A 27,320-nucleotide genomic window follows, 5' to 3' on the forward strand; every position below is an offset into this window, starting at 1 on the left:
TTTGAAACTGCTATCTTAATATTTTTTTTCTATTACTGTAAGATTGAAGTTCACATCCTCTAAGAGAAATAGAAAATTTTAGGCTGTATCTTTAGCTGAATTTCCAACTTCTGATGGGCAATACACACAGGGGTGGACACCAGGTATCTGTGAAAGCTCTACTGCAAATAAAAAAACAACCCACATCCAAAACCTACAAAAATATAGCACTATTGTCTCTACTGTTGCTGGAGAGATAAGACATCTGAGGGGCTAAACTCAGGTGCTGAAAAAAGTGAACTTCCTTTTTGAGAACACATGCAACACAACATCCAAGCATTTAACCAAAGAGGGAAGCTCTAATACAAAAATCTCATACAATGACATCCTCACAACAATCCTATAACTAGCAATAGGATCAAACTCAGTCCTAAAGTGGCCACATGCAACTTCAATGAGAGTCATGTCTGCATGGTTTGTGATCACAATTTCTATACTGGCATTTACGTGAACTGCCAAGAAATACAAGAAATGGGTATGAGGATGAAAAGAACAGAATATCTCCAGTTAAAGGGGAAAAAAATTAGCAATGATGGCAGTGTTCAGGCTTATTTTTATCTTATTTTTCAGCTCAGCTTCTGAAAGTTTCCTTTCTTTGGCCCCTCTTCTTTCTTGAGTCCATTTTTAAGTACTTCTAAAAACACCACATCTAAGTATTAATTGTTTTTTGGACAACTGCAGGTGCTGTGACCTCCATTAAGACAATGTTTGTCATCTCCTGTTTTTTGCTGCAATTCCTGGGCTGACAACTGATCATGCAACATCCCAAACATGTTTAGTCTTCATGATCTGGAAAACTGTTGACCAGGAAATACAAATATCATAGGAATTCCATCAGACCGGCCTCTTTTCAGCTAAGTAGTTCAAAAGTTATTCCCCATCCTACCACTGCACTAGTGCAAGCCTGCCCTAAGATTCATACTGAAAACCACCAGGTCTCAAAGGTCCTCATTTTTCAGTCTGCTGTGAAATGCACCGTCTTCCACTTAAGCACTGAGATGTTATCTTTCCCCTCAGACATGGCATTAATTTCCAGCTTCACAGAAGACAAAAATTCAGATATGATATCAAGACATAACTGTAGCAATGACATTTTTTACTTTTTAGGTAGCTCTGCTAAAACCATGAGAACTATTCAACATTCAAAATGCTGAATGCAGCAGACTGACAGAAGCTTGCAGAGAACACTCTGCAGGAGGAAAATCTCTAACAATCAGCTGTGGGCTTTTCAGAGGTATAATGAAAAGTCTGGGCCAAATCTCTCTGCCCAACTCAGTATATTTGTCCTAGATAAAGCAGGGTAGAAATGGCCTCCAACATTCACAGCATCCCTGCTAGTCTGCCCACTTCTGTAACAATGATGGATGCACACCATTCAGTAGGGACTATTGATCTATAACCCCTTATGTAATTTATTTATTGGATTTCTAAGAAATTGTGTTAAATCACATGGGAAATGCAGTTCTTGTGTGCTCTGACCTGAAATGCAGTTAGTGGAGAGAGGACCCTGCTGCCAGGTCCTGTGCTGTAGGGACAGGAGAGCATTTCAGCCAGACACCTACAAGTAGTACAATTCTCACCTTAAAGCCAGGGCTTAGAGAGCAGGAAGAGGTCAGAACTGCGGCCCCATCCATATGAACCACCCCTTTTACCCTTTAAGATGTGGAAGGAAAGCATTAAGAGGAAAACATTAAGCAGTTTTGTCTGCTCTTTTTTTTTAAATGAGCACAGGAAATCTGCAACCATACTCATGAATGTAAGAGTCTTGTCAGAGGATCTGTCATATTGTAATTATTATGTTACTACACTGTTACTTCTAGCATCTTAAAGTACATCTGTATCAGCAGCTCCTCACTGATCTCAAGAAGCAGAACTATTCGAAGTTACAGAATACTGAGGAGTACCTCAGCAATTATGCTCACTTAAATGCAACAATCAGTACTTAAAAAAAAATAATGTTTATGCTGTTTCTCTGTCTTTACCTTAATATTTTTGTTGTTTTCACATAGGGCTATTACATTCCCTATTTTATCTGTAACCTTACTGCATTTCTGTTGCCTATCCTGCACTTATTTTCTAGTAAATACAGGTACTAACTTCTGGTTTTTCTCTTTAAAAGGCTCCTTCAGCTTCCAAAACAATCTTCTATTTCTGGTTGTCTAAAACATAATTTTTCTTTACAACTAGACAAAAGCAAGAAATATGTTGAAGGTTTAGTCCATTTTCTCATCATGAAATACACAGCTCTCTGGTTAGTTTCTCCCTCTTATTGCAATTCTACACTTTTTAGGAGCATGAGGTCTCAAAACTCCTGTCCCCACCCATTCTTCTGTCCTTCCCTCTCACGGCTACCACAAAGGCAAACGATCACATAACCCTCAGATTAGCCAGCTGAAGAGTTTTGCATGAGAAAAAATGAGATCACCAACACACACACCCCAACACAAACATAAACCAGAGATCAAGACACAGGTTGCGGGCTTGACCCGAGGCCCACAAGTAACCTGCTACCTTGAATAAACACTCATTCTTTGCAGAAGACTGCTGTCTTCAAGTGAATGATGGGACAAAGGGCAAACGATGTAAGCAGCATTAAAACTCGGTGCACAGTCTCTGGCCCTGCAGCTTATGCTTTTTGCACAGGGACAATCCCTGCATGCATTGTCAATGGCTCAATGGCAGTGACACGCCAGGAGGCTCAAACTCCCAACTGCTTGCCCATCAGCACATGATGACTCACATCACTGGAAATGGAACCGGTAAGGAAGGCCAAGCAACAGCTAACTGGGACAACCTACTACATTTTCATCAATGCTTCCTTTGTGTTATTTTACAGGTAAGAAAATCTGGCCAATTTGTTATACTTAAAAAAAAACCATTCAGACTAACATATATCACAGACGCTCCTTTGGCAGGCTGCGTGGTGCTACTTAACGTTCTAACATACAGCATAACAGGCTGGTTCCTTCCTAAGGCTCTCCTCCTCCCAAAGGCCGGTGTGTCTGCTCTTCCAGCTCGCAGTTCACCTCCAGTGGCTGCGAACCAAGGACCAGGGCAGGGCGCCGGCACCTGCTGCGTGACCCGCTGGGCCCGGGGCAGGCCCGGCGGGCGGCCCGGGCTGCGACCGGCACCCTCCTGTCCTCTGCAGCCGTGCCCCGTCCGACAGAGCCAGCTCCCACCGGCACCCTCCTGTCCTCTGCAGCCGTGCCCCGTCCGACAGAGCCAGCCCCCACCGGCACCCTCCTGTCCTCTGCAGCCGTGCCCCGTCCGACAGAGCCAGCTCCCACCGGCACCCTCCTGTCCTCTGCAGCCGTGCCCCGTCCGACAGAGCCAGCCCCCACCGGCACCCTCCTGTCCTCTGCAGCCGTGCCCCGTCCGACAGAGCCAGCTCCCACCGGCACCCTCCTGTCCTCTGCAGCCGTGCCCCGTCCGACAGAGCCAGCTCCCGCTGCAGCTCTTCGCAGCTGGGAACGGCAGCGTCCAGGCTTCACGCGGACTCCGATCATTCCGTAAGACCGGAGCGGTACCGCCAAGCAGAGGGGAACAGGGCCGCGCTCTGGCTGGCAGGGGACGAGCCGAGGCAATGCCCGGCCCCGGTCCCAGCCCGGCTCCGGGCTCAAGGACCTGGGATGAACAGACATCAACTTTTCCCGTTCTGGAGGAGGAGGACGAAGCTGAGCGGGCTTCCCCTCACCCGGCAGAGAGGACAGCACTTGCCCGCAGCGCCCGCTGGCTTCCCCGCCCGAGCCGGGGTGCCGGAGGAGCCTGTGTGGGGCTGGCGGCCGCCAGGCCTCCCGCCGGCCCTGCGCGGCCCCTCCGCACTTACCGGCCTCCAGCGCCGCTGCCGCAGCCCGGCCCGCGGCGGCTCTCGCCTCACGCGGCGGCGCGGCCGGCCCGCTCGGGCGGCCCCGGCCGCCGGCGCATCCCCCCCGTCCGGCGGCGGGCGGCGGCGGCTCCCGGCCCCGCTCAGCCCCTGCCGCCGCCGCCCGGGCCTGCCGCCGCCGCCTCCATCTCCTCCCGGGGCCGCGGGCAGGCCCCAGCCCCGCCGCCGGGAAGGGGAGGAGGATGAAGGCCGCCGCGGGGACGGCCCGGCTCGGCTGGAGGAGACGCAGCGCCGCACCCGGCCGCCCGAAGGCGGGAGGGAGGGAGGGATAGAGGAATAGAGGGCGGGCTGGGCAGCTCTGCCCTCCCCTCTCCGCCTTCTCCCTCCTTCCCCTCGAGCGTGGCGTCCCCGCTGGACTCACGCGTATACCGTTGAGTGCCTGTGCTTGGGATGTTATGTTTGGGTTTTTTTAACTGTTAAAATAGCTTTCGTAGATAGATATCGAATACGTAGATAGATACGCTCGTGTTTAAAAAATATATGTGCATCTGGAAATTACAGAATAATTTATATTGGAAAAGACCACTAGGATCCTTGAGTCCAGCCGTTCCCCCAGCACTGCCAAGGTCACCACTAAACCTTGTCCCCGAGGGTCACATCCATATGGTTTTTGAACGCTTGAGGAAGGTGATTCCAACATTGCCCTTGGCAGCCTCTGCCAATGTTTGACAACCTTTCCATGAAGAAATTTTTCATTAAGAAACCTCACCTAGATCTCCTTTGGTACAACTTGAAGCTGTTTCCTCTGGTCCCATCACTTGCTGCTTGTGACATGAAATCTGTCCACGCACGCCTACAACCTCCTGTTAGGGAATTGAGACCAATAGGGTCCCTTTCCATGTGACTTTTCCTCCCTGATGTTTCTCCAAACACCTCTTACTGTTCCATTTTCTGAAGCCCACCATCAGGCAGAAAAGTTGTCCTTGGTCAGGCAGGAATTAAACAATTCACCCCAAAGCAGCTGGCAGAGCCAGGCATTCCCCAGCCCCTCACTCAGACATGGCAGACACAGGATGGGTGTAGGCCCCAGGAGAAGAAAGCTGTCCTAAAGCACTGTGAAGAACAGCTGTAGTGTGATGGCAGGTGTTATTTGAATGCTGCTGTAGCCCAGCCCAGGCTTCCCCCAAAGTCACTGTGTCGTGCACACAGTCATTGCACTCAGTGCTCTGCTCGCTGGACAAGCAAAATGCTCACCTACAGGACTCTGATACCCACAAACCCCATCAAAACCAGATGCTGGTGATGTGCTCTTTTAACTATCTATTTTAAATAGGTCCTCTTGAGGACATATTGCAGTCTTACAGTGCATTCCTCTTTGTTAGAGGAGGATTTAGACCATGATCTGATCCATGCATTTTCAGACTTGACTACTGTGGTGCACTTTGCTGAAGCCTGACCAAGGAAGTCCAAGGATTCTGTCACTGGTACAGATACCATGGCCAGCCTATGGAGTAGAACAGGCTAATGCAAAAATATTAGCAACCATGTGTTCAGTACTACACTGGTGGCTTCTGGTGTCCAGTGAAGCAGTAGAAACATAGCAGAAACATTTTCTCACTGGGAACCAATGGCCAAAAGCCAGTAATCAGAAACCTAATTCTCTGCCAGACTCTGTGTTTGCTTGTATCAGGCACCTTGGGACACCACATTCTTGTGCATCCCTTCCTGTCTGCCTGTGAAATAGAAATTATGATTGTGACAGTTACCATTTTAGCAAAGCACATTGGAAATCTGTGGCTGTCACCAGTCTGAGTCTTGCACAGGCTAGAAAGCTGCTCCTTTCTCCAGGTTTCAGTGATGACTACAGTTGCAGCTACACGTGGATTTATGAATAAGCAGTCTCCAGCTGTGGAACCAATTCCTGCCAGATTATCAGGCTCAACCTAGGAATTTTAACCTTTCAAGTATGTTGTTACTGACATGTATAATAATTAATCCAGTACAAAATAGACCAATTTTCCAAATTAAGCCCAGTTAATAAGCTTTGTTGTCAGTAATTGAGCCTGAAAGTGTCTGATGAAGTTGAAAAATGTGTTGCATAGGCAACTGTACTGTTGGATTATACAGTTGCTAGTTCAGGGCAACAGGATTCTTGCTACTAATAATGCTAAGCTGTAGTAGGGTTTAGTGCTTTAAATAGGCAGCAAAATCAATGTGTGAGTCTGGGTTAATTTTAATACTAGAGAATTTTTACATTGCCAGAGCAATGTAAAGGATAATTGAGCTGGTGAAAAGTCATCCTGCTTTCTCTTGAATATTCTGAAGTGTCTTTCTCAGATAAATGATGCTAAAGCCAATGGAAGTGATGTACAAATTTTTTTCTGTAAAGACATGGGCCTAAACCTAAAAAATTCATCTTAATAATATGTTCAATGTTTATTCCACTAAAAAAAGGATGTATGCTCTAATAACTCTTGTGTATGTTTATTCCAGGTTTCACATTTCTCCTGCAAGGGTCCTACGGAAGATCCACATTTGCAGCTTTGCCAGTCAAGAAAGACCAGGTGTGGCTCATTCAAGCATTTTAAGGAATTGTTATCTGTCAGTGTCAGGCTGTCTTGATTGCCCTTAATGTAAGTTAACTCTAAATGGCATTTGAGCATACCAAGATGTTTAAGTGAGCCCCGTCTTGGACAAGATAAGTAATCATCCATACTGCAGTTTACATTTGAACACATCTAGCCTAATCACACTGAAAGAACCTTCATTTTCTTCACCTTCCAAGCTTGTCCTATTCAGCAGAAGCCTAGGCTTGCCCATATTGTTAAACTTATGCTACGTTTATTTTGTGCTTTTCGCTGTTATTTCAGGATTTAATCCAATGCCAGTTACTAGGATTAGTCTTGGTAGCCCTTTTTAGTCATGCTTTGTTTCCATAAGAGCTGACCTTAAGGCAAGTCACCTGCTCAGCATCAAGTACTCACGAGTATTTAAATAAATCTTATTTAAATCAGCAGGAAGGCATGTTTTTCTTAGTGCAGTGCCATTATTAGTGAAATCATCCATCTGCTTCATGACTGCATTTTTGAGGCATGACTTACCACCAGAGGAGACCTCTTATGTACAAGTACCTTGATTTACAGGTCAGACATGGCACCTTTAGTATTAATACATTTATTAGAGTGTAATCTTCATCACCAGATTCTGTCTCTTTCTGGATCTTAATGGAGCTTATTTAAATGTGGTTTGTGTTGATACAAGATAGACTACTTGGTGGCCTCTACATTATTAAGAGACACTGCAGAAACAAAAAAAAAAAAAAATAAAAATAAAAAAAAGCAGGCCAATACATTCAGGGAGGTACAACTTCATACAGATGCATGATTTACAACACCATAAATATTATATCTATAAAGTAATGTGTCTCCTGGATTATTTTGTTTTTATAACAATGCATAAAGTGCACATCAAAACCAGCTCTTTCATAGGAAAAATTGAGGTGTGTGGAGGGACTGGGGGGACTCGGGCCTAATATCTGCAGCAAAATCATACCGGCTGTAGTGGGGGTAAAATTAAATCTGTAAGCAGACAATGAGATATGTTCATTTGAAGATTAAGTTAACTTTTTATTTTGGGTTAGAAGCAAGTATTACTTTATGATGAGTGACTTGGAATTCTTAAATCTTTGCATATAATTACACCATTTGATTGCCCTTTAAGAAGGAGAAAAAAGTTTAGATTGAGGTAAGTAGGTCATTAGCTGAACCATCTAATTTATCTTGTATTCTTCAGACATTTAGTCTGAGTTGGTAGTCTGAAAATGAAAACAGATTTGTGAAGTGTATTAATAGCAAAGGACAAAATGTGCTGCTAGGAGTGGACTAGAGTAGCAAAAAACTACATTTAATTATCAAATCAATGTCAATTAAAATTGAACCTAATGATTCAAAATTAATTATATGGGTCATAAAATGAGTGTAGCCAATCGACAAATTATCATGTCAATGTAGCAAGATAAGTAAATTATTTAAATAAAAATCAGAAATAACAATTGAATTTTAAGTCCCAGTTATGGGTGTTTTCTGAAGTAGTGAAATTAAGACAATTGACTGAATCAGTGTGCAAAACAAGTATTGCAAAGTGACCTGCTACCCTGTTTTAACCCTCCCCTTTCCCCATGGCCCAAATCAGACAGCTGGATTCAGCTGGCAGTCAAACTCATCAAGCAGGTGAACCTTAAATTCACCTGCTGCATTCCCCAAGAGACAGATTATTTCCAGGTGACAAAGTTGCTGTGACCCTGCAGGTACAATGCTCAAGGTTGCATCTGTGACGTAGGCTCCAGTGGGGGTAAGCTGCAGGTACCCATGCACCTGCCACTTCTGTGCCTTGACTCAAGAGGAGCTGCAAGAGTGACATTGCAGAAACACCTGAGGGAGCCTGAGGGGTGACTTGGGTCATGGGGGTGTAAGATTAAAAGAAAAAAAAAAAAAGAGGTGGAGGCAGGTACAGAACCTGGGTCCTATTTCCTAATGAATGTATATAGGATTATAATGTTTTACATTAAGTGGAACAGCTTTCGCAGGGACATTGAGTGCTTCAAATAATTTATAACTTGCTGTTTAGGGCTGGCTCTTGGGAGGTGGCAGATGCAGTATCTATCAGGAGGAATTTGAACATTTGTTTCCCACATCTTTATAGCTTAATACTCAGGAGGGCAAGTCTGGGAGAGGGGGGACTTCACAGCTCTTGGCACATCCTCTTGACCAAGGCCATGCAAAGGCAGGCTGTGCTCTGGCTATAGGGAGCAGCTCCCCAGGGAAGTCCCATGTCCTCCTGCATGGTGTGGCTCCTGTGCCATACCTCAGAGTGTGCTCCTCTAGGGGCATGGTCCTCATCCAAGAGTAATTTTGGAGCTATTTATGTGTGACTGTTTCCAGTGGAAATTAGGAGCCCACCATTTTACAGAGTCTGGAGCCTATTCCATGGCTTCCTTGACTCTTTAAAACAAACAAACAAATAGGTGAAGGAAAAAAATCCCCTCGCCCACAAAAAGAAGAGAAACACAGGCTGAAAATTCTTTGTGTTTTTAGGGGATTTTTTTTTGCTGCATTTCTGAATATGAGCTGTTAACTATGTTATCATGTGTCCTTGAGCTTATCACGTATGTTCACGTTACAATAGTAAAAAGTAAAAAAAAAAAAAAAAAAAAAAAAAGACAAGGAACTTCCCCAGTCACAACGTAGACAGAAATAGGGATGGGAGAAAGAATAAGAGGGAGAAGTTGGACTGTTTTGAAAAATGTGACCTTTGGATTTGCAACCCTGAGGTGAGACAAATTCTTCAGTCACTGAAAGTTATGTTGAAGGTTCTTGCCCTTGAAATACAGAAACATCAGGCTCACAAGACCTAGCTTTACCCTGATTCTCTGTCTGTGGCAAATTTTATTTCCTTCAGCTTAATGTTTCCCACGATATTAGGGCACAGCCCTGCACAGTGTTGCACTGCAACAATAAAACTTGTTCTCATCTAGGTGAAAACACATGGGAGATTGTCTATTTGAAAATGCCCATTTCTAAAATAACCACTTATGACAACCATGACCAAAAAGAACCTGAAAATATAAGACATAGGGTAAATATGGAAAGTTTTAGTGACATTGCTTTCAGCCTCACTACAAGGAAAAGGCTTAAGTGTATAAGATGATTTCAACATTTAATATAACATTTGACATCTCCCAAAGTATAACTGGTGGTTTCCAACTAGCCTCTCCATTTATTCAGCTCACCCAAAGACAGCAGTGGTTGTTTTGGAACTGTGTGACACTAGTAATTCATCAAACCTTGTGTCAGGACCACCCATGATAGATCAACCATGAAAAGCATTATGTTTTATCTCTAGAATTTCTTCATTTAAAAAGAGGGAGAATGATTTTACATCTTCTTGCTATGTATTCAACTTAAATGAAAGAAGGTTAACAAGATTGAATTCACCTTCACAGACAATCTCTGAAAAGTATTTTAAGATACTCAGTTAAAAAGCACACAGTTAAATTAATAAGTCACCTGTTATTATTGCAATTGGTATTTGATAAAGGCAATATGGAAGTTGCCAGCTTTATACTTCAACCAAAGAAAAACATCATTGTTTAATGCCTTACATCCATCACTGTAGTGTTTAAGAAAGTATCATGATGTGTTCTTTCAAGTCATGTTGCTCTAAATTGCAAAATCTACTCTGAGCTCAAAATTATGAAATTAAATTTAAAAAGAGTAAGCCAAGCCAAGATGTGGTTTGTGGTTTTCAAGTGTGAACTAAGTATTATCATAAAAAGTACATTGGTTCAGTGATACAAGGTACCATCTTGTAGCACAGATCCTAGGGACTCTTTTGTCAGTTTCTTTAAAAATATTGTGAGTAGCCCATATCAGCTGTATTAAGCATTTCTCTCTTACCATATAACATCATAAATTCTTGCAATCTTTTTTGGCCATTCAGAGCCAAGCCTTTCCTTAGGCTGTCAGCTCTTGCTGAAGGGCACTAGATCCTCTGTTCACCTTCAGGCTGTGCTCACAATAATCTTTGAGGATTACAACTATTTCTTTTTTTATTATAAGGAACAGTCCTGCATTTGGAAGCATCACATCACTTAGGCAGGCATATTTCCACAGCAACACTATCTTTGTTTTAAGTTGTATCCCCAGAAAAGGAGGCTGCCATCCATCCACCCACTTACCAATTCCCTCTAGACATTCTGTCCTTTTATATTTTACATCATTTAACTAGTGGGCTTTCCTGGTTTGAAAAAAACCTACCAGAGCAGTTAGCATGTACTCTGCTGTGACATCCTTATTTCCTAATTTACACATCTTCATTGAGCACTCACTTTATTAAGGAAACCGTGTCACTGAGCAGTGACCCACTGATCCAGCCACTGCAAAGAGGCCAGATTATTTTGTCCTTCAGGAATGATAAACAACAGCAACACACTGAGCCTCATTCTCTTGGATAACTCATGGTGCCACACTGTGCCTTGCACTGTTGTCTAGATGTGTTCCTGTTACAGAAGTTATTGGGTCATATCAGCTTCTGCTATTCTCTTGATATTGCTGGAGTTAGAACAGGAAAATTATTTTTGGGTATGTTTTCTCCAAACAGAAAGTGGGGAGCTCTGCTTGATTTCTCTCTTTTTTTTTTTTTTTTTTTTTTTTAGTTTTATTGTCACACTGTAATCATTATGAGATTATCCTTAAGCCATTGCACACAGAATTAATCTTATCCAACTCCTTCATACAGGAGAAATCTCTTTTCTTCAATAGAATTTTATAACTGGATAAGCAAGGCACATTATTGATTCCATGACAAAAACAAAGCTGCTTTTAAAAAGTGTTTGATAATGGTAGTTTGATACAGAAGTTACTTCAAGACTGCTTTCAGAGTTGCAAGAAAGAGGAGGAAATGCAGCAGCATCTCTGGTTTATTCCAAAATCTCAGCAAATTTCTAGAACCTGCCAGACTACAATGTGAAGTGAATGTGTATTTTTTAAAATGTAAAACCAGCAGAAACTGGATACACAAATATGTTTCTCCTGTAGAACAGAGCACATTTAAAATATGTTTCCAATGATAGCCTGGATTTTGGAAATATATTTCATATACTCTCTAGAAATTATTTTTGTAACTTTATTATGCCTCCTGAAGCTTTATCATGATCTTTATTGGCTTCTTTAATGTTGTACTCAGTTATCTTACTGTAGATTGTAATAGATTAATTGATTTTAACTTTAAATAATTCCTCACTATTCCATTAAACACCATCTTCTTTAGACAGTCTATTGCCAACAAGGAATATGATAACACTGTCAACAGAAAGAAAAAGATAATTGGAATTTAATGCAATTAATTCTTCTGTCTCAGGACTATTCATCCAGAGAAATAAGCATAATCCCCAGTTCCATGTGACTTCATTATAGTCACATACCTCTCTCCATAATAAATCTCTGAGGTTTACAGTGATAAACCAAACAGGATTTGCCAGTTACTGCACTGTATCTTATAATAACAAATTATGAGATGAGGTCCCAATGTGTCATCTATGCCAAACCTCTCCCCAGGGAAAAACTTCTCATAGTTTAAATCAACTCAAGACTGAAGTAGTTTATTTAATTATTAACAGCACATAATTGATCAGCAATTTGTGAAAAATATATTTAAGAGCTACAACAGATAAACCTCAACATTAGATACTCACAAACTGCTACTGAACTAGAAATTTTTGAACACCCTTGTATAACTAATCCCCAAATGCTCAAATTCTGCACACTGAGGGACAAGTGCCTACCTCTTTCTCTAGGGTAAGGGGCTCCCTACCTCCCCACTTCTCCTTTGGGGGATGTGTGTGCTCTGGCTGTGTGTGAGCCCCCACTGCTCCCTACACTCTCTGAACCTTCATGTCACCAAGTAAGTTCTGTTGGAGCACAGGTGCAGAATCTGCACTACATCCACTGGATCACTCCTCCTGGGTGGCTTCTGTGTCCCCCAATCCACATGGGTGCTGCAGTGCTGGTGCTGAGCAGGGCCCCTGTCATTGTCAAACCCTGCTTTGTTGCAATCACCAGGGCCCTACTGACAGTTGCAAATTTTGGTGTGTCTTTTGTGCGTTTTTCGAGTTAAGTTTGTTTTAAAAGACTTCAATTTCCTGGTTACTGTTAAATCCTGGTGATGTCTTCTTCCCCTAAAGCAGCACCAGTTTGGGCAAGCATCTTCTCAGCCAGTTTCTGGTGTTCCACTCATGTGAATTGTTGACACTCAACTTCCTGTCTTACCAGGCTATTTTGTTGAGGGTGGTCCACAAAAGCATTCCCCCACACAATGTTTTGCTGTCAAGAAATACTTATTAAGAAGATAAAGTAAATGCAGATGGAGGATAAGAATTACAAATGTCTGTATTCCTGCCACCACACTATAATTTTCCCTCATTTTTCTTGTCTAGCTGGTGCATCATATTATGGGAGGTCTTTTTCTATACATTTGTGTCTAATGGTGTATCTAGATCCTGGACTGGAGCTTTGGCCCCTGCTGGGCCTGGAAAGGACTGAGTAACACACAGTTCCCAGAGCAGACATCAAGCAAGCAGAATGGCTCATTCATGGGGTCTATTCCTAAGCAGGGAGAGCTTTCTTAATTCAAGGTTTGACTGACATGGAGCACCTAAAATCCACAAGATAATATGTAAATAGGATGTTAATGGACACAAATTAATTCTGCATGTATAACAAATCCCACCGTGCTTTTGCAGACAGACCTTTGGGAAAGGATAATAATTAAAAAAAAAAAAACCTCACTCAAATTTATTTGAGAAGGAGATGAAAGGCTTTTAGAAGACATTCAACTGTAAAATGGTTCCTTCAAAGGAAAACCTGCCTTTTGTTTGCCTATGATTCTTCTAGACAGCTGCTTACAGGCAGACAAGGCAGATCTTTTGCCATAGAGAAAAGATGTATGTGTTCTGTGCACAAAGAGTTCTAGGACTCAGGTCTGGAGAGAAACAGCTTCTGAGCAATTCTCAGTAGAGGCTATGGACAAGGCATCACTACTGACAGACAGGTTTGGACCCTAATCCAAGTAGTAGAATTAGTATTAATGGCTCTTAGTTTATTGTTGGTTTACAGTCTAGTCTGATTGCTAGACCCAGGAGTGGCCATTTCCATGAAACTTAATTACAATTCCAATATTTTCAGGCCAATAAAATGTTCTAACAGCTGAAAAGTTTTGCATTTTGCTCCAGTAAAGCTTTTGTGGAGTCATATAATCTAATGAGATTAAAAAAAAAAAAAAAAAAAAAAAAAAAGCCAGTGAGTGTCAAGGCATAACTACTTTGGTCAAAGGACAGTGTAAAAGTTAGATTAAGTCTTACAGCTGAAGTCAGGAGCCAGAAGGCATACAACAGTTCATACAAATGACATTGAATATGTCAAAGAAGTAATCACTTCATTTTCAATACCAGCAATACTCTGTAAAGATATAGCTTACTTGAAACAGAATGCTTTCATATTAATTAAGTCAAATTACTTAGGAAGAAAAATACAGACACCTTCAGCAATAACTGTGAGTGACAATGTTTGAGTACTTACTGATTTTGAATAGCACTCAACTCAGATGTCTGACAGGATTAAGTGCTGGTAAGTATAGCTAAGGGAAGCATATTTTTGGGTTAAACTCTTTGCTCCTCACTCAATGATAAGTGACACATAAGTTGCAGTGTCCAAGGCCTGAGCTCCAGTTATTTAAGCAGGCAGCTTCCCAGATGAGTTGGTTTTTGTGTATCATATTAAAGTCAGGCAGATGATGGGTCATATCACCAGCACAGGGTGGATGGGTCATATGATACTGAAATGGATTAACATAGTCTGGTGATTTCTTCTCACTGGCTGGTGGGTTTAGAGTGAGCGATCTTCAAGGAAACATGGTCAGGTAGTAAAAATGGTCTGGGACTGGCTCTCCCTGAGATGTATGGTATGCATGTTAATCTAAATCCTTTATTAATCAGTGTAAGGTGTCCATAGACTGTGGTGATCCCTCTATAAACACAAAATTATGATTTACATATAGCTTTACCCAGAGAAAATTAAAGCTACAGATTAAATAATTCAGATTTAGGAGGCATGGATGAATGAGTGTCAGCATTATAATTCAGCTATTAAAATCAAATTTGTTCAGCTGGTGGTGTGAAGTATATGTCAGCCATGCCAGCATTTGACTCAGAGACCACCTGGAAATTTATGGCTGGCCTAAGATGCCAGGAATGAATCATTCTGGACAAATCCTCGGTGAAAGCTAAACTGCAGATATTGAGTTATCTCACCAGTTGTCTAAGTGGAAGAACATACTGCCTCCCTGTTCAGCTGGGGCAACACCAAATAAAATTAAGCCAAGTCAGAGCTCCAGGTTAAAAATCTTTCCAAATGTCTCAAAATCTAGAAATTATACTGATCCTTTATTCCACTGTTGCCAAATACAGCCCATTGCTACAGCACTGTTTCCATACAGCGCAGCATGGTAGGTGCAAATTGCTCCATTTCAGAGGAATTTACATTTCTCTGGCTGAGTTTAGCGGACATAAAATCACATTTCTCCAAAAATTAGCCAATAAGCTATCCAAAAGAATGCAAATATTCAGATTCCTGGTCTAGTTTCCTAACTTCACCAGTAGCATTTGTCCTCCATTTTGATGTTCTTGGTTAACTCTTGTCTTTGAACTCCTGCCCAGTGGGACATGATTTTAACTGATCCCCTTGAAATATTTACTTTCTGGCCTTCTCAACTTTATGAATGTAGCTTTACAGCTGTAAAGTATAGCAACCCAACCACAAAAAAAGCATAAGATTGTATTTACTTGATAATATCATACTTAGTTGACATTCTGACAACCAAATCAGCACCTTTAGCAGATGTCAGTTTTACAAAAGTATGATATGTGCTGGTAAAACAAAGTTTGGGCATACAGCTCTGAGTGCCAAGTAGAGCCCATGTGAAAACAAGAATGAGACAAGCTCCCACTGTTTGGACTACTTGTCTGTGCTGGAAAGGTAAATAAGTATTAACTAAAACCACATCAAACACAGCCTTGTATTCAACATAAGTAGGCACTGTCATATGTAATAGAAGATGAGTAATGGGAGCTATCTGCAGGCTCTGTGGCAGGTTTGCCTAATAAATATCCTCCATTTTCTGCAGCTTTCCTCATCTTTCCAAACAGGTCGTGGGTGAGGTATTGAAAGTCCTCAGAGCACGACAAGGCATTGTACAAAGTACTGCTGAGCTGTGGAGGGGGAAGAGGCATGAGCAAGCAGAAGCAGCTTGGATGAGCTGGGATGCACTCAAGAGCTGCTCAGTCGTGACATTGCACACTTCTGTCCTTCTGTCTGCAACAACTACTGATTTCATTGCAGAAATCATTTACAAAAATGAAACCAGCCCTTTACCTTTTTTTGCCCATTGACGCCAAATTTTCTTCTTATTCATTTATCAATCACAGCATGTTTTATTCTAAAATTATGGGTGTCATAATATTGCTGTTGCTAAATATATGCCAAGACTCCTTACTCACAATAAAAATCCTTTGGTTTCTCATCAACCTCCTGCTAAACTTCATTTTTAATTCCATTGTGAATCACTGAGGACACTGAAAGTCACCCTATTTTTCTCATTTCATGCAGAAAGCCCAGGACCTTGAAAGAGGAAATTTATTTATGCAGTGAAAGTATGGCTCATTAATGTGGCTTGGTGTTGATATATCAATTGGCTGCACCTTAGCTAACACTTTTGAAATGAAACATCTAGCAGCAAAGAAAGTTCTGATTTAAGGAAGCTGAATGTGTTCATAATATAACACCATCATATATTTGAAATTTTAGTTTTCAACACTTTCCCCATTCTTCTCTCATATTGCATAGCTGTGATAAAATACTATTTTCAGTTAGGAAATAAGTTGTGATTTTTTTTTTTAGTGGAGCTTGAATGAGTTAATTTTTTCTCATCTTCAAGTATTAAACCTCACTTGATGTGAATGAGTAGCTCCATGGGCTTCACTGTAGGCAAAATTTGCTGAAAGAAGGCACAGAGTACACTTAGGCTACTCCCTGGTAAAAGGTGGAATAAAGCAGCAGATGGTTTATTGTGCATGAGAAGGAGGAAGGAAAGGTCCAGATAGCATCCAGCATTTTGTGTAAGGTAGAAGTAGATTTTACCCACCCATGATCACATGCTATTACAAAAAATATTACACTCCTAAACTCAAATGTGTTTGAAAAAGTGGAAAGAGGCTACCATATAACAGGCAGAAAGCAGAAGACTGTGCTTTTATCACCAAAGAGGGAAAGCCAGAGAAGCACATCCCATTTCCATGAACCATCATTAGCAATCTGGTCATAATTTAATATTATTCTCTTGTAAAAAATAGCAAAGTATTAGGATTTAAAAGGATTGGTATCTCATATGTAAATATTAAAAAATAACAGCAAATGGTGAATCTATAATGGCTCTCTAAGATCCTGTGTTTCTGCAGCATGGGAGTGATTTGGATACAAAATCTGTGATAAGCAGGGCAAGAGAAACATTGCTGGTGGACAATAATTTTAAGTTTGGTTAAAGTGTTGAAAGACAGAAAGAAGATAATTAATATGAAAATGTGTAATCTTTCAAAGTATCTTTACCTTCTCTCATTTTACTACCTCTGATGAGCCCAGCTCATACTTAGTGGTGCTCTGCTTTCACATTTCTGTTACTACATTGGCTTAAATAAATTACACCAAACAAAAACCTGCTTCTTGCTGCCATCAAAAATAAAACACCATCCTCCTTTTATGAGCAAATTTAACAAACACAGAGAATGCTTTCACTCCAGGATTTCATGGGCTTGGGTAGAAAGCAGGTCCTCTGCAAAAAGGATATATGGGCTTCCTGGAACACTGCATCTTCTTGTTAATGAAAGCCTGGGCAGATTTGCTGTGAGAAACCATCATCACAAAACTTGCTGCAATCTGCTTTAGCTCCCACAGAGGATAAAAATTATACAGTCAGAGGGACTAATCTCTTTGAATTCTATTCTGTCTTGAATCTCTCATTCCACTTAAGACAGTGAGAATCTGACAACTGAGTGTCTGCTCCAGCAACATCTGACCTCTCCTGACATCTCCTCACTCAGATTATTGTCCCCAAAAGGCTGTGATGAGGCAAAGACAGCCATCTTTCCCAGGGGAAGGGTGAACTAATGGTGCTGGGGTCACTTGCCTACTCCTGTGCCTCTTTATGTGTTCAGGACACACAGATGTGTGGCTGACAAAAGTCGATGAAGTCTGGCTCCCCTTTCCTTTGTGAGAAAGCAGGTGTGTCTCCTCCCTGACTGTTCTGAGATGCACCCACCAGGAACAGTCCTGCCATCATCCTTTTAGTGTGCAGCACAGCCATTGAGGGACATTATGAGATGAGGTGGGATGCTGTGACAATAATACCTTCTGCAGCTTTTTGTGTCTCATATCCCACGCAGGAGCCATTGCCTCCCAAGCATGTCTAATACACAGACTCATAGAATAGTTAGGGCTGGAAGGGATCATGTAGCTCCAGCCTTGCTATGTTAGAAGTTGGACAACTGAATATATATTTGCTTCAGCAGGCCCAAAGTCTATGAAATAAAAGAGTTCCGGAGGACTCTGCCTCTCTAAGTCTGTGATCTGATTAGAAAGCATTGCTCTTAGAACTTGCACAGAGAAAATCAAGGAGAGTTTTCCATAGTCAAACCCATTGATTAAATCAGGAAAAAAGGAGAATCACTTTCTGTTGATAGCAGATCTGTATCTTTTCTACAGCCATACCCGCTAAGAAATTAATTAAAAGGTGGATGGCTTTCTTTATTTCATGTGAAGGTAAATGTACTAAAATAGGACTTGTTCAATAGGAAAGTTCACAACCCTTCTAATTAGAAGGCAAACTATTTCCCAAGCTGCTATGAGGAGATATAATTTCCAAACATTCAGCCCGACTACGAAAGTGAATTTTTTGTTGCTCTGTCACTTGACCAGGCACAGCATCTTCTCATTTCTCACTCTCTCCTCTCGATCACCTCTTCTAGAGAAGCAGTTTTGACGGAGGGTTCTAGGGGGTGGAGAGCGGGGTCCCTAATGCTGGCCTGGGGGTTTCTCGTCCCGGCGGGCCGAGCCGGGGGGCGGCGGGGGCGGCAGCGCTTGTCCAGCCCCGGGAGCGACACCGGGAGCGACCGTGGGAGCGGCGCTTGGGCCCGCCCCGGCGCCCATTGGCTCGGCGGCTCCATATGGGGCTCGGCGAGGCCCCATAAAGGCGCCCGTCCGCTGGCCCCGCCGCCCATCCATCCATCCCGTCCCCACCCCGCCATGCCCTCGCCGCCCGCCCTGCCCTGGCTCCTGGCCGCCTGCTGCCTCTGCGCCCTGCCGCGGGGCTCAGGTACGTCCCGCACCGCGGGCGGGGGGACGCCGCAGAGCCCTGGAAAGGGTCGGCTCCTCTGGAGGAGCCACGTCCCGGCTGGGCTCCGCGGCATCCCAACACGCCCGTGTCCCGTCCCGCAGGGTTCCCGCAGCCTTTCTCGCGCTCCCGGGACGGCGTGGAGCTGCCCCCAAACCAGGTACGTCTGTCACTGCCGTCTGACAGCCATGCGAGCTGGAGAGGCAGGGAAGAGACGGGGAAGGTGGGAAACGAGGCTCGTATGTGGCAGGGAAATGAGGTAGGAAATCGGCAACGGACTGGCAATACCTTAATAAATACCTTAATAAATACCTTAATAAATACCTTAATAAATACCTTAATAAATACCTTATTAAATACCCTGGGGGCTGGTAAAGAGAGGAGGGACGCTGACGCCCTTTGCCGCCGGCAGCGGCAGGTGGGACAGGTATGGGCAGGGGTGTGGAGTGCAGCAGGGTGCAGAATAGGACACCTGGGTCAGCAAAAGACAGGCTAATAACAAGCCAGCCCGGACTTTCCGAGCAAAAACACAGGTCCGAAGGTACGATAGACACACTGTTAATGTCTGTTCTTTACTTTTTAAAGCAACTGGCACTGTGTTTCAGTCAGTGGATGGAAATGTCCGATCAACCCCAGGTAACTTGACTCCTGTAATGTGTTTGCTGAGACTCTCTCTTCCAGACATACTAATTGTCCTCTGTAACCTGGAGCATCGATGTCTGCAGGTGGCAGAGCCTCTGCCAGAGAGCCAGCAGCTCTGGAGAGAAGAGCAAGTTTCTTGGTGTATGTGCTCTCCTCCTCATGAAGCTAATGCAGACGTAAAGAAAAGCACTTTTTTTTTTTTTCCCATTCTTGCCATGCCAGTAGTAGTTAACACTGAAAGAAGATGTGCCAGAGAGTTTTGCAGGATTTAGAGGTCCTGTTTGGTCCTGGCTTGGTGCTTGATGGTGGATGGGTTTTTTCTGGGGTGCTTAAAGGAGAAGGGAGCAAGGGGATGTTTTCACAGATCATTTCTGCTGGCCCAAGGCTTACAAGCACTTTAAAAGAAAAGATCAGTATGTGAAAGATTAGCTGTACTTCATTTAATATCGAGCCCAAGGATCATTTTCAAAGCAGGGAGAAAAATATTTGCGGGATCAGGAGGTATTTGGAAATTTTGAACATTTTGTGTTGATTTTTCTCTTTATGAAATGTTGCAGTTTTGTGAACCAAAACTTGTAGAAAACAGTTCCCAGAGCCTGTTTTTCAGATGTCTTACACCTCACTTCCTTTGGAGCTGTAGTTCTCATCTAATGCAATTGAATGCCTAAGCAAGTGTCCATCCTGTGGCAATGAGTATGGGACAGTGCATTTCAGTATATAAGTAAAGATTATATGATTGACCAAAAGGCTAGTAGTTAAAAATGAGCAGAGACTAAACATGCCTCAAACCAAAGCTACCCCTAGAACAATTAGCATAGAAAAATGTATTTTAAATATAAGAGGCTGATTTTGATCTATTTATAGCACCAGACTGTATTGACAACGGTTTTATTGTGGGTATTCTCCTCAAACAAAAGACTAATTTTTCAGCTCATAATAGCTTCAGTAAGTTTTCCCTTGCTCTAAGTTTTTTTAGTGAACTGTGCTCAATCTAAATTGATCTGGGATCAGAATCAATCCTGTTTTCTATCAAACCATGTACACCATGTTCTCCCAGTAAATGTATTAAAGTATTGTTTGGTTTTTTCTTCAGATCTCAAGCACTGTTTTGGATCTCTGTTATTCCATATTCAACAACATGTATAAAAATGAGGTAAGGTGCAATTGCTTGTTTTTTTCCAAAGCACTCCCTTCATAGAAAGCAACCACTCCACGACCCACTTTCTGATATTTCTCTCTGAACAATAATGTATAATCTAATACTATAATGGTTTAAGAGATGTAAGAGGGTATATAAAAGATTTTCTTCTTGTTAGTAGTTTGCATGTAATTCTTAGTTACTTTAAATTATTTATATGAAACTGATGTTTTTCACCAATTCAGAGCTTAAGAACAAAAACATTCACTTACAGTCAGTCAGTATTTTAACCTGATCCTCAACTTTGAATAACACACCTTTAAATACACTAAAAATATGCATAACGTTGTATCAATTGCAAACCTTAGATTATGCAGGACACAGATGTGTATGAATTGCTTCACTGATTTTAAGACTCTATTTGTGTTTGGGTTTCTTCTGTTTCTGACTCAGAGTAAAGAGATTAAGTTGGAGTTATTGAGTATAGCTCTTCTTTGCTGGTGCAGTCATATAAGGACCTACCTCAATGCTTTATATCACTTTTTTATTAGCACCATTTCATTAAGAACCTTTTCCATAAAATTCATTCAGACCCTGGTTATATGCTAAAAAAAGCCAATTTACTTGTGGAGGCTGAGTCCTCTGCTGTTTCAAAAGAGGAGTAGATCCTTCAAGACAATAATGGGAAGTATTTTGAAATGCGTTTTAGTATCTCTTCTTGCCAGTGTCTTTAGCTTATTATAATTCTAAGCATGCTTTCCTGAAGCAATCACTAAACTCTACAATACTGAAGCTGATTGTATAAAAAATTCTAGCATTTCAGTCATAAAATCTAATAAATGTTTTTGAGTTCACTGTTGACTCTTATGCTTCCACATCTTAGCCAATGAGGGAATGTCCAGAATCACCTGGTAACTTTGAACAGCGTCCTATTCCTGGTTACTATTTTAGTTACTAACTTTGCAAAAAAATTTGTGTCCTCAAGATTGGAAGCTGAATCTCATACAATATCCTTTAAAATTATAAGAGCTACACACCTGCAATATGATTTTTAGATGTGGTCTGGGTAAAGCAGCAAATAAAATAAATATGTGAAATATGGACAAAGAACTATGTGAAGTATTACCCAGCTGATCAAATCTCATATTACATGAAATCCTACTTTCCTAGCCCACAAGGAACTTTCAGAAGACACTACAAACACGAGTCTGTATGTAGTGAACCCAGTGAAACAGTTATGAAATCCTACTAATGTCAGCTGAATTTAGCTTTCTACATCATTCTATATTTCTGTGAATTAAAAAAATATTCAGTCAGAGTTACAGATCCTATAGAGAATGTAGATGGTGTTTTAAGAGAAGGAATGAGACCTCAGCACTGTGAAAGGCAAAGTCCATAGCAATTTGGGTTTGAATGGGACTTTGACCCCACCTGGGGAATTTAAAATATTTTGTGAGAACTAAGAATATTTAGCATCAATGTCCAATCACTTCATTGTGTGTTTGAGATTTCCACCCCAAAGATATTTAAAAGCTTAGTTTTTACCATATTTCTTCCACATAGTAATCTCTCACCTGTTATAAATTAGGATAGTTGAAACTGCAGGCTGAGTCATGAGCCAATCTCTATCTCTGCTTGGTGTGTAATAATGAACTCAGAACAAAGGTAGCACTCATATTGTCTCTCTGTAGTAGTCTCCTCCTTTGCATCCTTTAAAGCACCTTGATTGAGCAAGCATTTTTTTCTTCCCTAGTGTTTCATAGCCCTGTAAGTTAATGTCAGTCACTCTATAAATTGTTGTCTTGCTGCTTGAACCAAAGTAATCATTTTCTCATACCCTGAACCACGATTCCCTCTTTCTTGCTTGTGTATTTTGTCTTTTAAAACTCCTTCTCTGCAGTTTCCAATCCACATGCTTTCCTGCATTCTTGCCCATCTTCCCTTTCTTGCCCATGACATGTATTTGTTTTTCAAGCCCACTCCAGGTAACTAAACCCACTCACTGATGGGTGACTGATGGGCTGTGCCACACAGACATCCCATCTCATTCCTGGCTGGCTGGGAGCATACAGCCTGGCAGATGTGTCATGGGCAGGAGAGCTCTCAAAACAGGCTGCAGGTTCAGGGCTGCATTACATGTAGAACTTGGTCTGTTCATATAAAGTCATGGGGAAAATTTCTACTCCTTGAAGTAAGGCTGAGTAGAAAAATAAGCAATTTTCTGAAGAATAAAGAGTGCAGGGGAAGGCTTAGACCCAGCAATCTTTCCTGGGTTAAAACCAAGGGCAGTCTGAAAGGTGAAGAGCAGCCCCATTTTTACAAGATAGAGCTATCAGTACAATTCAAGCCTGAGGAGTGGAGCTCCAGGCTGAGCTCTGCTTCACCCCCCAGAGCACAGCTGCACTTTGCTGTGCAGAGGGGGAAGCCTGTTGAATGATGGTAATGAACAGAGCAACTTCCAGGAAAGGCTTCACATCAGTCTTCTAAAAGATCCATTTGCTGCTTTCTTACATCTGTCTGTGATAAGTGTAAGGTTATCTCTCTTCTCACACCGAGTGTACCAACCTCATCAGTACCAGAGGGTCACTGTAACAAACCAAAATGTGCTGGCATCTTGATTAACATACAGTGTCCACTTGCAGGAATCCCAGATTGCTTCTGCAAAGTTTACAAAGAAGGTATGTAAATATGAAGACAAGCAGTGGCAGTAGCAGTGGTGGATGGGGAAGTATGTCCCTTTCCTTGTTTCTTTTAAAGTCAGCTTGGGTTTTTCCAGTGGTTGGGAAGTGATCTGTGATGACCCTGCTCATACCCTACATGTAAAGCTTTCTTTTATATCTCTTTTAACCCTGTAGATCTTTAATTATGGTAACCTAGTTTATTTACACTAGACATAATGTGCTAGTTAAGGCATTAATTTTTAATCAGCATTTCAGATGAATGGGCATTGGGGACTATCAACACCTTGTTTGCATGCTGCTGAAAAAAGCTCCAGATTACCAATATTTTGATAGAATGGTGAACTTTGGTGACAGACCTATGGAACTGAGTTAAAAGTATTTTGTTATTGTTTGTGTTTGATTTTATAGGACAGTCTTGGAACTCTGGGGCGGCCTTTCTTCCTTTTCAGGGTATCTGAATCTCTTTGTTTTAAAGATTCTGAATCTCAGATATTGTTATATGTTCACAAACAAGCAGCTGTTTCACAAATTCTTGCTGCAGTTGTTTTGAATAGAAGCCAAATATCCCTATGCTTGAAAGCTTAGGGGGCCATTTGCTCAAAAAGCTCTGGTTTGACTAAAAGATGACAAGATAATGAGATCTGGGGTACTGGTGGATTAAACACTTCTTTTTGTTTGAAGATATGGCTCTGCAAATGTTTTATCTTGAGCCAAATCATTCATGTGGCTTGTATCTCTGAGGCTGTCAGGGTGCACTGATGCTAAATAAATTAGATCAAACATGTGCCTGAGCTGAGTGCCCACCTGGCCTGAAAGGTCTGCCCAGGAAGTGAAGTCACACTGCATAATGGTGAAAAACCAGAGCAAAATTATCATAATTTGTCTCACATTTTTCATCCATTGGCTTGCTGAGCTATGATATGGTCTAATGCCCAGTGTGCTGGTTCAGACACACTGATTAACACCAAACTAAGTTTTAGGAATATCTTCAACACATTAAAAAAAGAATTAAAATACTGTAAAGTAGGTCATGTCAGGTAACCAGAGTACCAGTTCAGCTGTCATTTATGCTTAATTTCAAGTTATTTGTTGCTTCAAGTGTGTTCACCTAGGTTCTTTCAGTGCTGGCATTTACATGCTCTTTCTTAGGCATGTGCCTATACTACCCCAATGAATTTAAACCCAAACCTGAATGAGAATAATTAAAGCCAGAATGTTTAGCTTTTTGGGCATATTTTTCTCTTTTTTTTTTTTTTTTCTCTCATATTTAAAAACATAACCCACCCTGCATGGATCCCCCTGGTATTTGACCTGCTGTTTTAAAGAAAATCTCACTGCAGTTTTATACAGTACCCTGTCTGCATGATGGGGATGTGTTTTGGTGTGCTTATAAATCTGTAATCCATTGCTTATGTACAATCATCTAATTATTATGTTTTTCAGCCTCGAAATGGAAGAACTGTTGAAGGTAGTGGTAAGTAGGCAATCAAAAGTGTCAAGAATTTCTTCTGCCTTTTCACCAGTGAGGAGCCTCATGACAAAAGAAGGTACTGAGAAGCATTACAAACCTAGTACAAACCTAGATACACATATTTCATATGGACACTAAAAATTGTCTTGACAGAAATGTAGGGTTTTTTCATGCTCAGAGACTTAGAGTGCACACCCTTGCCAGATGGGTGGGTATTTTTTGTCAAGCTTCCATACTCTAAAATAAGATCAGCAGGGTTACAGTATGGTAGAAAGATAACTCTGTGAGAAGAAAGGATTCATGTTGGAGTACAAGTAACAGATTTGAGCACTTTTCTGGACTTTCAAATATCAAAATCTTCTGGTTATAGAATCTGAAGCTATTTAATTTCTAGCTTTGAAAAGAACCAGATGTACAGAGCTGAGTACTAAGTCATATTCAGATCAACATCTCAACATAAGATATGACACTGTGTTAATTTGTTGCAGAATATCATGGAATGTGACGTTCATGGATTCATTCACCAGTTTGATGACTTGGTTTACATAAAGGAAAGAGACGTCCCATTGCACTGGTTGTCTATTATGTGACTCAGTTGTCTGGAATTTGCTGTTCCATGTAATAAATTTGCAATCAGTAATTCTTTTTGTTGTCCTTTTTTTATTGAAGCCCATACTAGGCTTCCTTGGGCTATAGTCTAGCATTGCCTGGTGCCAGCTGTAATCAAAGAAAATCCATCATTTCAATATCGACAATTTTAAAATGCAACAGTGAATTTTATAACGTCTTCTTTAATAGGGTCATAAATGATAAGCTTGTCCTTTCGACTAGATAATATATTTCCCAATTATTTCAGAATAGGCATCCTGAACAACACCATACTAAAATCATCATGGACATTTTAATGATTTATTTTGAGTAACTAAGTGCTCAAGTGTAATAATTGATGAATCCAAAGCACTTTGAAAGAAGAGGAACAAGTACTGCTACATACAGATGTTATTTGATCAGATGCATTTTTTTTCAGCCTTGCCTTGCTGGCTATCATAAAGCACAAATGAGGCACTTTTTAGAAATATTCTGAACATCTGCCCTTTTTTTTCTGAAATCATGCATTTGAAAATGTAGTGCAGCTGATTGTGCTTGCGCTGTATGGAATATTTTGGTACGTGGAGACATTTATGGACACAAAACTTTAAGTACTATGCAGTTACTTCCTTAGGAAGAAAAGAGCACAGTAAAATTGAGGCTCTGGAGATACAAATGAGGCTGAATTGATTTCCTTGAGCCCTTTGTTACCCCTCCTTCTCTTTGGCTACTGTGGTATAGTACTGTTCCAGTAATGCTGGCACAGCTGCATGTGAACCAGATTTGCAGATACCTTTGCTTTTAAAAACAAACCCTGAGATACCGGTGTTTTGTCATTTTGTGGGGTTTTTAGTAGGGTTTTATCTGGATAAGTTCCCAGTTTGGGCTGTGTTAACAGAAGTTTGACTGGTAGTTAGAGGGAAGCGATGAGTTGTTTGGCAATTGTTGACAGCATCTAAGGCAGAGTATTCAGTTTGGAGGCTCAGAATACAGGAAGGCCATGGAAAAAGTGGAGTGAGGGCCTCCAAGGTGGTGAGAACTCTATCACTTGCCCCTAAGGTGATGCAAGGGCAACTAGGCTGGTTCAGTCTGGAGGAGGGATGCCTTCAGACTCTCCAGTGCATATGAGGGTCATCAAGCAGACAGCTGTTGTTCAGTGTACTGTCAAATCCTGTAGGGAATTATTAGCCCTTGGAAAGACTACCAAAGGGATGCTGGCTCCTCTGGCCTCTCAGGTATCTTGGACCAGTTAGGATGTCCCTCTGGAAGGACCAACTAAGCCAAATACAAGTGGTGGGGATGCACTCTGTCAATGCAAAAAATAAGAGATAATGATTACGAAAGTACTGCAATAGCACTTCTACCTTGTTTCATCTCAGAGTCCAAAGCTGAAAAGTATCAAATTTTGTTTGGGTCTACATAAGTATTTGTACTGGTATTGGCTGGGATAGAGTTAATCACCTTCATAGCAACTTTTATGGTGCTGGGTTTTAGATCTGTGACCAAAACAGTGTTGATAACACAGTGATATTTTAGCTGTTGCTGAGCAGGGCTTGCACAATCTCAAGACTTGTTTCCCACCCCACCAGTGAGGTGGCTGGGGGTGCACAAGGAGTTGGGAGGTGACACCACTGGGATAGCTGACACAACGCTGAAGGGATATCCCACACTGTATGCTGTCATGCTCTGCCATAAATGTTGGGGAGGAGAAAGGGACAGACAGACACAGACACACACCCCTTCAGAGTGATGGTGCTTGTCTTCCCAAGTCAAAACCAGTGTACAAAACCAAGTCACAGTTAGGTGATGGAGCCTGGCTTTGCTGGAGATAGCTGAACACCTGCCTGCTGATGTAAAGCAATGAATGAATTCCTTGTTCTACTTTGCTCTACCTATTAAACTGTCTTTGTCTCAGCCCACAGCTTTGCTCACCTTACCCTTCTA

At 41.7% G+C, this 27,320-nt stretch overlaps 2 protein-coding genes across 3 annotated transcripts in view; one reads left to right on the forward strand and one right to left on the reverse strand.

Moving 5' to 3' along the window:
* The window catches only part of CHST10 (carbohydrate sulfotransferase 10), a 17,356-nt gene extending 13,341 nt beyond the window's left edge, over positions 1-4,015 (reverse strand). The window contains exon 1 of the mRNA XM_021538576.3: positions 3,866-4,015. The gene's annotated coding sequence lies outside the window, so the exon portion shown is untranslated. The remainder of the gene's footprint in view (positions 1-3,865) is intronic.
* Positions 4,010-25,428, forward strand: NMS (neuromedin S). 2 transcript variants are annotated; one of them, XM_085558021.1, is made up of 9 exons: positions 4,010-7,005; positions 15,621-18,838; positions 18,961-19,016; positions 19,442-19,492; positions 20,592-20,651; positions 23,279-23,314; positions 23,726-23,767; positions 24,761-24,791; positions 25,277-25,428. In XM_085558021.1, the coding sequence occupies exons 2-9, from the start codon at positions 18,541-18,543 to the stop codon at positions 25,291-25,293; spliced, it is 591 nt and encodes a 196-aa protein (XP_085414147.1). In that variant the 5' UTR covers positions 4,010-7,005; positions 15,621-18,540; the 3' UTR covers positions 25,294-25,428. The 2 variants fall into 2 exon arrangements, 1 of the variants encoding a protein (XP_085414147.1); XR_002466197.4 differs by having other exon boundaries at positions 4,011-7,005; positions 24,761-24,864.
* Positions 25,429-27,320: the final 1,892 nt, after the last annotated feature.

This window comes from Lonchura striata, chromosome 1 (genome assembly GCF_050655825.1).
Source record: "Lonchura striata isolate lonStrDom1 chromosome 1, ASM5065582v1, whole genome shotgun sequence".
NCBI classification, from domain to species: domain Eukaryota; kingdom Metazoa; phylum Chordata; class Aves; order Passeriformes; family Estrildidae; genus Lonchura; species Lonchura striata.

Coding starts and splice junctions, on each gene's coding strand:
- NMS (XM_085558021.1), top strand. CDS start 18,541: ATGCTGGCCTGGGGGTTTCTCGTCCCGGCGGGCCGAGCCGGGGGGCGG. Junction 18,839..18,960: donor CGCCCTGCCGCGGGGCTCAG/GTACGTCCCGCA, acceptor CCCGTCCCGCAG/GGTTCCCGCAGCCTTTCTCG. Junction 19,493..20,591: donor AAATGTCCGATCAACCCCAG/GTAACTTGACTC, acceptor TTTTTTCTTCAG/ATCTCAAGCACTGTTTTGGA.